Here is a 10,914-nt window from a genome sequence, read left to right as displayed (position 1 = left end):
TCTGCAGAATTTTTAAATATCAATTTAAGGCAATTTATGACCCTTTTTGAGAGCTGCACAAGTAAAATGAACAGTATGAGTAGGATTGGACAGTGTAATGTAGAATATTCAGCAATAAAATGGCATGATTTATAATTCAGATACAGGTACACACAAAAACAAAATAGCTTATACAATGCCATTTCAGCCTTTATACCATTAAAAGGGATAAATTGAGTATATAGTTTATTTCTATATTTAAAACATAAATATTACTGTCTTAATTGTTTAGATATTGAGAAGGCACATTAACTTCTTTCACATTTACAACTCTTTGTGGTTGCTGCATAAAAACAGGTCGATAATTGCAATCATTTGACAAACAGCTGAAAAAATGTGGAAATAAAATGTCATTCTCCGTCACGGGGGGGCGCTTTAGGAGCGCTGAAATATTACGGTTTCCCTAGTAACGGCTGTATACAAAACAGCATTGACGCAGTTTTATCAGACATGAAATGAAAATGCCAACGACATGTTTCTGAGGACAGTCGGTTCCCTTCAGATACATTCATATAAAGACATCCGTGTGGCGTTTTGACCTTAAAACGTGCAGTACCTATGTTTTTATTCAATGACATCATTGCCTTTTGAAGTATAATCCAGCCCTATCGCGATTCTCGTCTTTCCCTCCCCAAATGTTAGACCTCCTAAATTATAATTGACATTTCTTATGCTATTTAACATATTTAAAACGTTTAATGGCCTTAAATTTGATACAACTAAATTGAGGAGTTTTTGGACCTGGCAGGAGCCCTCTAACTTACTTTACGATAGCCCGTCTGGCTGGCAGTTCACTTTATTGTAAAACTGTAACGTTAAATGGTGGAAGAGATTTGCCGTGCTTCCACAGTTTGATACAGCTGATTTATAACATTCCCTGCAGATGGGCTGTTTTTGCTGCTCATAGGAAATTTTAAATCTGAACCATCTCCAGATAAGTGAACCATTGTTTTTCATTTTACTGACCAGTATGTTTTCTGTGTTGACCGGCGTTGCGTGTTCCTGTTTCCTTCTGTTTCGCGCAGAACCCGCACGCGCATGTGTGGCCTCAAACCATATCGATATGAAAGATATTGGATAATCCCGCATCGCGTTGGGGAATCATATACATATATCCCCAGAACTCGATTTTCCGCCCAGCCCTACCTAGTAACCATAGTAACGGGTGCGCACGCTTTCGCGCTTTCTGCTATGACGTGAAGCGCGAGGTGCACTCAGCTTTACGCTGCATGAATTTTTAATTAACCTACATTAGTAACAGTTAATTTTGTTACGGTATGATCTTAATCCTAGGAAAGGCAAAAATAAATAAAATAAGACCTTTGTAATGAAATCCAAGACTTTGCATACCAAATTCAAGGCTTTTAAGGCCTTAATTTGAGATTATCAAATTTAAGACTTTTTCAATGCTTTTAAGACCCCGCGGGTACCCTGAAATTGCTATTATAAAAACTTAAGCAGCAACTTTTCCAATTTCCAATATTTATGTAATTCTCAAAACTTTTGGCCACGACTGTACTCATCTAACAACGCCTGATATATGGTATTTTTGAGCACTTCCTATGTCGATCTGCCTCCTTAGGATGAATCACTTGCATTCCCAATTGTTAGTCGCTTTGGATAAAAGCGTCTGCTAAATGAATAAATGTAAATGAGATAGGAGTTTTTCGACATACCCTAACTGAGCATTTGAGGTTAAAAAAAAGTATATAAATTGTCTTTTTTTTTTTTTTTTATCGTTTCACTACTGTAGATAAGACCCTTATTCCTCAGCTGGGATCATTTAGAGCCCTTTGAAGCTGCATTTAAACAGCATTTTGGAAGTTCAAACTCACAGGCACCATAGAAATCCACTATATTTTGCTCAAAAAACACAATTTCTTTACAACTGTAGAAAAAAGACATGAACATTTTGGATGACAAGGGGGCAAGTAAATTATCTGTAAATTTTTGTTCTGGAAGTGAACTTCAACTGAATCACACTACAGCAGGTTCTCATACTCCACCTCCAAAGTGATCTCCATCACACAGCTCCATCTGGAAGGATTCGTTCTTCATGAGCACCTGTCCGTGCTCGATGAAGAACATGTGGTCAGCCTGAGCGCCCTGATGAATGATGATGTCTTCTGGGTTGAATAACTCGTACTCCAACTTCACCAAGATGGCTTCGGTGAATTCTCTGTCATGTGTCATGAACATGGAGCCTTTGTTCAGCAGGTTGGGACACATATCTGCCATAATATCCTTTGAAAGAGAAAACATAGCATTGTTACAACGATTTAAATATAAAAACAGATTATTCTCTTTCTAAACAGGACGTTGTGATTGACCAGTGGCTCCAGAGGTATGTGTACGTTATTGCCACTGACCTTTGCTTATTTCTATATTCATATGTGTGAATTAGACACCTTTCTCAGTCGTTTTGACACCAAATCAAGGATGTTCTTCTTATCGTACTGCCACTTGTATTGGGCCGTGGTGCGTTGGCGCAAATTCCTAGGCAGCTTTTTGAACATTTTGGAGGATTGCAGCTGACTGATCTGAAATATTTATATGTCATGCTTTAAATTCATGTATTTATTTGTGAACCTGGACCACAAAAACAATCTGAAGTACCACAGGTATATTTGTAGCAAGAGCCAAAAATACACTGCGTTGGTCAAAATTATCGCCCAAAATCATTAGTATATTACGTAAAGATCATGTTCCATGAAGACATTTTGGAAATGTCCTACCATAAATATATATAAACCTAATTTTGGATTAGTAATATGCATTGCTAAAAACTTCATTTGGACAACTTTAAAAGCATTTTTCTCAACATTTAGATTTTTTTGCACCCTCAGATTTTAAAATAGTTGTATCTCGGCTAAATATTGTCCTATTCTAACAAACCATAGCTCAGTGGGAAGGTTATTTATTCAGCTTTCAGATAAAATCCAAATATAAAAATGACCCTTATGACTGGTTTTGTGGTCCAGGGTCACATTTGTTGAATAAGTATCAGCAAAAAAAAAAAAAAAAAAACACTTAAGAGCACCTTTTTTTTGTATTCATTGCCAGTTGTAGTCATGGTCCCGACTGTTGAGATCAAGCAGGTAATAAGAGCAAAACACAATAAATATCCAATCACCATGCTAACAACAGCCACCCACCTTTCTGCCAAACCTAAAAAACAAAAGAGAATCATTTTCTCTCCGAAAAAATGTAAACTACATTTTTGCATTTTACTCAGTGGTGTTTGCTCGTGCAAAACCTGATGGCGCAATGCTAAGCTACCAGTGCATCTGTTGCTATTTTTTTTATCCCTAACCTTGATAGTCATAATGGTGCTTGCCTTGTAATTGACCATATGCACAGATTACTTCCTTGTTTAGACAAGCCAGCTAAGTCATTTCCGGTCAACTGTAGTGTGCCGTAGGAGTGTACTTTGCTCGTTTTCTCTACATAATCCATTCACAATCGAAGAAAAGTTTTGTTTGTTCAAGAGGACCAAACGTCCATGTATACCGATTCAAGAATGACAAACGCGAGTTTAAAAAAACGTGAGTAAATCGGCTAAATATGCGCAAGTCATTGTATGATTGACAGTAATAACCGGACAAAACATCTGACAAGTTGATTTAAAAAAAAGCTTAAATGATTCAGACTAAATTCAGAGTAACAAAACTACAGCAGTAACAAGTTTGCGTTGGTTAAATCTAGGCTATTTAATAGCTTTTACAGTTTACGATAAAGCTTAAAAGATGTAGTTATTAAATTATATAAAACATTTCAAATTCATATCGATTCATATTGAGTGCATTATTTAATTATTATACAATTAGTATTTAACTTGTTTAATTTGTAGTGAACTATATAGAAGTAGTTTAATAGTTCTAAAGCCTAGTGACTTCCTGCACTTGCTATACTATACACTTCAGTGCAGTAAAAGTACTACAATTTACTATACTAGTCATTTTATTATAAATCGAACAGCAAGATGTCTTGAAAAATTTGGGAGTTGAAATGGCAGCTGCAGGCAATGATTGATCCTCTGCTGCCATCTTCTGGTAATATGGGTAATTCCATGTCATTTTCATCTTAAAAAGACGTGGTTTTCCGTGAAAAGGCATTTTTTCCATGTCCTCTTTATGAATGAAAAGCGAATCTTTGAGGTGAATTTTATTGCACAGCTGTAGAGTTGAAAAACAAAGGCTTTAAAATATTACATTTACATTAAATGTGAAATATAACAAGATTTTAAAAATGTGTTCATGACTATGAAGCCAAGTTACTGATTATCTAGAACACGATTAAGATGTCCTTGAAGAAGTATAGCTTGCTAGCTAACGTTAGCCTAAACACGTTATGATAGTGTTTAAATGTTCAACTATGCAGGTACTCTCCTGGGATTACCAGGCTCAGCATTTAAATGATATGTCGTTAAATAATATAAAAACTGAACGTTCATGCTGCTATCATTATTTACGATGTCGCATTTATGATTTTTCTCAGTTTCTGATAAGAACGAGGCAGTAGAGGATTCTCAAGAGTGTCCACCTGTATATAGCACATATAAAATGGGCTTCAGGAAGTTTACGAGCTGGCTTATCATCATGCGGAAGTTCTAAAGAACCCTTCGTGCATATGGTCAACTGTAGCAATTAAAGTGTTTTTCAGGAGTTATGTTTTCTTAAATGGTTCTTAATGTTGAAATAATGTTGTGTGATGTACGTGTTGGTGATTGAATCGATTGAGTTGAAATCCAGGCCAGCTGAGAGAAAGCTCTGAAGGAAGAATAGGAGTATTTTTCCCCGATCGTGGCGTTCTGCAAAACGTAAAAGAAAATGGATCAAATGTTAAGCGTCACATCAATAAATTCAAAATACAAATTAAGACTTACTATGATATTCTCTTGCATGACCCAGCCGTCTGGGGGAAACTCCTCCAGGAGAGATATGAAGTACTGAACGCATGTGTTCCAGTGCCAAACCAGGATTATCAACAGGAGCATGAAGAAAATCCTGAACAACTTCTTGACTTCTTCAAGCTGAATGTCAGAGACCTAGAATGACAGATAGACAGTTAGAACTGTAAGGATGTACAAAATACAACCTGTTGCTTGTTAGTTTACTGAGAAGATACTACAAAAAATGGTATATACTGTGCTGAACTATGAGATTGTCTGCTAGAGTGATTTGAATGTCTTCGAAAATCACTGTCGTCTTATTAAAACTATTTTAGACTATTTTTGAGGACGTTTTTGATATTTATTTAGTTTCTTCAGATCATTGGTTTGCTTTTTGGACTCTTTAAAAATAAGATCAAAATCAAATTCGTTTGTATACATTTTTATATGACATCAACCTGCAAGAACAGTTTTCTTTTTTTTCTGTTTTTATTCAGTTGTCCAGTCAATTTTATTTGTCTACGGTTGAGGTCAAAAGTTGACATACACATTTCAGAATCTGCAAAATGTTAATTATTTTAGCAAAATAAGAGCGATCATACAAAATGCATGTTATTTTTTAATTATTGCAGACCTGAATAAGATATTTCACATAAAAGATGTTTACATATAGTCCATAATAATATTGAATTTATAAAAATGACCCTGTTCAAAAGTTTCAAGAGTCCCTTGTTTGTCCTGAACAGTTAAACTGCCTGCTGTTCTTCAGAAAAATCCTTCAGGTCCCACAAATTCTTTGGTTTTCCAGCATTTTTGTGTATTTGAACCCTTTCCAGCAATGATTGTATGATTTTGAGGTCCATCTTTACACACCGAGGACAACCGAGGGACTCATATGCAACTATTACAGAAGGTTCAAACACTCACGGATGCTCCAGAAGAGTATTCAGGGTGAATTTATAAGACTTATTCTGTCTTCTGGGAAACATGTATCTATCTTCTGTAGTTTCTGAAGGGCAGTACTAAATGAAAAAATATGATTTTATGGCAAAATAAGAAAAAAATGTACACTTCTTCATTCTGTTCAAAAGTTTTCACCCTCCGGCTCTTAATGCATGTTTTTTTTCTTCTGGAGCATCAGTGAGGGTTTGAACCTTCTGTAAGAGTTGCATATGAGTCGCTCAGTTGTCGTCAGTGTGTGAAAAGATGGATCTCAAAATCATACAGTCATTGTTAGAAAAGGTTCAAATACACAAAAATGCTGAAAAACCAAAGAATTTGTAGGATCTGAAGGATTTTTTTTGACAAACAAGGGACTCATGAACAACTATCACTAGACAAAAGAGGTGAATCAAGTGTATGTAAACGTTAGAACAGGGTAATTTTTTATAAATTTAACAATTATTTTCTCTTGTGGACTATATGTAAATGTCTTTCATGTGAAATATCCCATTCAGGTCAGTACTAAATTAAAAAAATAACATGCATTTTGTATAATCTCTTTTATTTAGCTAAAATAATTAACATTTTGCAGATTCTCCAAGTTGTATGTAAACTTTTAACCTCAACTGGAGTATTTCACACTGTACATGGCGCTAATAATATCTTAAATTCTATGTCATAAGTTTCATAACAAATGACGACTCTGGCAGGGAAGTTCTTCTCTGGCTGTACGTAATAAATTGATAATTTCCTGCATAAACATGACCTTGTGTGTGACACTGAAACTTACACTTTCCAATTCAAAGCAGAATCTCAGAAGCTTCGGCACGCGGAGTAAACGGATCATACTGAAAATCCTGGCGAACATGAGTATCCGCACCAGCTTGGAGGCCATCAGTGAAGCGGTGTCAGCGTGATAAAAGTGCTCCTGTGGTAAATGACACATGCTTTCATTGTACTGGGAGAACTTAAAGGATCTTTACAATTTGATCAGCGATATTAACTTTAATAAATACTATTACCACAATCATAATGATAATGTCAACCGGAAAGGCAGCCACCAGGTCAGGTCCAAGCCAAGATTTGAAATAGTCCTCTCGAATTAATTTTGGATCCAGGATGGCCTAGACAAAAACAAGAATGCATTGTATAAATCTTTAATAGTCAACTATATTTTAACAAAAGCAAAAGTTTTCGTATTACACTATGAAAGGACAAATTCCTACCTGGCCGTCGTCACTGAAAATCCCCATTTGAAAATTAATGGCCACGTCAAGACAAAACATGATGTCTGAGAATACATTGAAGGCCACCCAGTATTTGTGGGCACTATCAATCATATCCTCAGAAAATGCCATGTCTAGAGGAATTGTTATGAGGTTCACAAATGTTAAGATCACCATGTACATAAGATAGTAATGCCTGTAAGACAGGGAAAAAGCAAAAGCATTTTTATCACTGTGATGACATTAATGAAACACTGACATACATGCTCAACATGCTATTCATATGGAAATTAATCATTTAGTAGCCTATCATGTATAAAAGTAGAATTAGTAGCAACTGTAACATTTTGTCAGAAATTATATACATTATAAACATTTCTTTTTGACATCTGTTTCATGTGATTTACATTTAAACTGAATTATGTTTATTAAAATATAAGCGTAAAATGTATTTCAATTGTAATTTCATTATATTATGAAACTTTTTTTAAATGATTTTACATTATTTACATTGCAACCGAATCACGTTTATTAAAAATGTCCACGTAAAATGTATTAAAATTGCAATTGTATTATGATAGGCCTATTATAAAACACATGAAATAATGTTATGATATTTATTATAATATTATTATTTTGTTTTCACTTTATTAGTATTAAAAATGTATTCATTTCAAATGCAAGTGTAACTTTTTAATTTTTCCGTAACATTTTCCGTAAATTTACATTTAAGCCGTTTATTAAAAAATATAAACAAAACTATTTCAGTTGTAATTTCATTATATTATGTATATATATTATTCATTATATATTATATTATAATTTTTTTAATGATTGTACATATTTACATTTAAACTATATCACGTTTATTAAAATGTCCACATAAAATGTATTTAAATTGTAATTTTATTATAAAACATATATTATAATATTATGATATTTTTTGTTGTCTCTTTATTATTAGAAATGTATTCATTTCAAATGTAAATGTAACATTTTTCATTGTATTGTAACCTTTGACATGATTTACATTTAAAACAAATAATGTTTATTAAAAATCTAAATGTAAAATGTATTTAAATTAATTTTATGAAACAATTTGTTTCAAAAATCTTTTTTTTACATTATTTACATTTAAACTGAATTATGTTTATTGAAGATATAAACGTAAAATGTATTTAAATTGTAATTTCATTATATTATGAAATGATTTGTATTAAAAAAGATTTTACATTATTTACTTTTAAACTGAATCATGTTTATTAAAAATGTCCACGTGAAATGTATTAAAATTGTAATTTTATTATGACAGGCCTGTTATCAAACATATGAAATGATATTAAGATATTATTTTGTTGTCACTTTATTATTATTAGAATTGTATTAATTTCAAATGTAAATGTAAAATTTTAAATTTTATTGCAACATTTTACATGATTTACAATTAAACTGAATCACGTTTATGTAAAATGTATTTAAATTGTAATTTCATTATATTATGAAACAATTTGTTTATATTTTTTTTTACATTATTTACATTTACACTGAATTACTTTTATTAAAAATATAAACTTAAAATGTATTTCAATTGTAATTTTATTATGAAACATTTTATTTTTATTTTTAAAATGATTTTACATTATTTACATTTAAACTGAATCACGTTTATAAAAAAATGTCCACGTAAAATGTATTAAAAATGTTATTTTATTATGATAGGCCTATTCTAAAACATGATATTATGATATTTATTATGATTTTATTATTATTTTGTTGACACATTATTATTAGAAATGTATTAATTTCAAATTCAAGTGTAACATTTTTCATTTTATCGTAACATTTTACATGATTTACATTTAAACTCAGTTGTTCATTCAAAATATAAACGTAAATGTATTTAAATTGTAATTTCATTATATTATACATTTTTAGCATATTTAATTACTGAATCATGTCTTATAAAAAATGCAGGTAAAATGCCTTTAAATGGGAATTCTATAATGATAAGCCTATTATAAAACATGATATTATGATATTTATTATGATTTGATTATTATTTTGTTGTCACTTTATTATTGGAAATGTATTAATTTCAAATGCAAGTGAAACATTTTTTCATTTTATTGTAACATGTGACATTATTTGCATTTAAACTGAATCACATTTATTAAAAAATGTAAACATAAAATGCATTTCAATTGTAATTTCATTATATTATGAAATTATTTTTTAAATTATTATCTGACATTATTTACATTTAAACTGAATCACGTTTATTAAAAATGTCCACATAAAATGTATTTAAATTGTAATTTTATTATAAAACATGATATGATATTTATTATGATATTATTTTGTCACTTTATTATTATTAGAAATGTATTCATTTCAAATGCAAGTGTAACATTTTTTCATTTTATCGTAACAATTGACATTATTTACATTTAAACTGAATCACGTTTATTAAAAATATCCACGTAAAATGTATTTAAAATATAATTTTATTATGATATTTTAAAACGATTTGTTGTTTAGTGTAAGTGTTATACATTGCATGTTTACTGTTTATTATCTAGAGATAAAAATAGACGGCATCTTTTTTATTGTTTCGAAAACTTTTCAAGTCAAGTACAACGATCACATCTTTAATTAGCATACTTAATAATCTGAGAATTGATTGAGATGTATTAATAAGTATAATGAACAATAATACGATAGCCTAGTTTACGTTATATGAGAGAAACCAGTTAAGTCTGAGTTAAAGTTACGCTAAATTACCTGATGCGACTCCGGGGGTGTATTATCCATCTGCAGGTTTTGACTTCCTTTTTCTCTTCATTTTCGTTCTCTTTAACGGTTACCGATCGTCTTCCTCTCAGGAAATCTTGAAGGGCCGAAAACCGTGTTTTTACCGGGCCACTTGAGCTATTTCCACTCATCTCGACTGAGCCACTCATCTCTACGGAGCCGCTCATCAGCAAACCGCAGATACGGTTAATTCGTTAAATTCGTTATTTATGTTCGAATGTTAAAGTGGCGCGAATCGGCCTTGACCGCGGAGCTACACGTCTTTCGTTGAATTATTTGGGCTGTTTAAATCGATTAACAAATCTCTATTTATTTATGAAGAAATAGTAAAGATATTAAATAATTTACAGTTGAACGGTAAGACATTTGTGTAGACAGATTTCAGTACATCAAATGTAAACAACTCATATTTTACAGGTAAGTACATGAGGCGATGTTTTCTTTATATGCAATAATAGGTACATTGTGTTATAGATTTTTTGTTGTTACTTTATTATTAATATTATTATTATTATAATTAGTAGTAGTATAAAGTTTTATTAAGGGGAGACACTGCAGGCAAAAACGCTGTTTTTTTTTTTCATGGACCTGTCAAGTTTGAGATTCTGGGCTTTTTGGTGTTTCATAAAGTGTTTTTTCAAACTAGTGGAAAGAAAACATCCAAAAAACACTGTTAAGTGTTTCTTTCATAGCACTTTATCTATTTGTGTCAGTAGATTTCAATTACAATACATATTTCTAATTTCTAATTCTATATTCTATATTCTAATTTCTATAAGTCTACGTTATATCCTGAGGGTTTCTACAGTGGGATTTGTTCATAAATAACCATATATACCCAAAATTCCTTCTGTAAAAACATTTGACTTTAATATGTCAAAAAAAAAGTAACAAGCATTTTGAAACTGACTTTGTGTTTAGATGTTTGTACTATAAATGTATGCAAATTAATGTGTCATTAAATATGCCTTATTTGCATATTAAAACATTTTTAGAAAACTTTTG

General features: G+C 31.5%; 1 protein-coding gene across 1 annotated transcript; it reads right to left on the bottom strand.

Annotated features, from left to right (window-relative positions):
* Positions 1-2,034: 2,034 nt before the first annotated feature.
* Positions 2,035-10,058, bottom strand: LOC141345398 (potassium/sodium hyperpolarization-activated cyclic nucleotide-gated channel 1-like). Its single transcript, XM_073850250.1, has 9 exons — positions 9,880-10,058; positions 7,099-7,294; positions 6,895-6,996; positions 6,663-6,800; positions 4,925-5,086; positions 4,756-4,849; positions 3,080-3,207; positions 2,448-2,579; positions 2,035-2,283 (listed from the first exon to the last, which is right to left on the bottom strand). The coding sequence occupies exons 1-9, from the start codon at positions 10,056-10,058 to the stop codon at positions 2,035-2,037; spliced, it is 1,380 nt and encodes a 459-aa protein (XP_073706351.1).
* Between the last annotated feature and the right edge of the window lie 856 nt (positions 10,059-10,914).

This window comes from Garra rufa, chromosome 11 (genome assembly GCF_049309525.1).
Source record: "Garra rufa chromosome 11, GarRuf1.0, whole genome shotgun sequence".
Taxonomy (NCBI): domain Eukaryota; kingdom Metazoa; phylum Chordata; class Actinopteri; order Cypriniformes; family Cyprinidae; genus Garra; species Garra rufa.
Note: the sequence above shows the minus strand (reverse complement) of the source record. Positions and strands in the feature narration are given on the sequence as shown.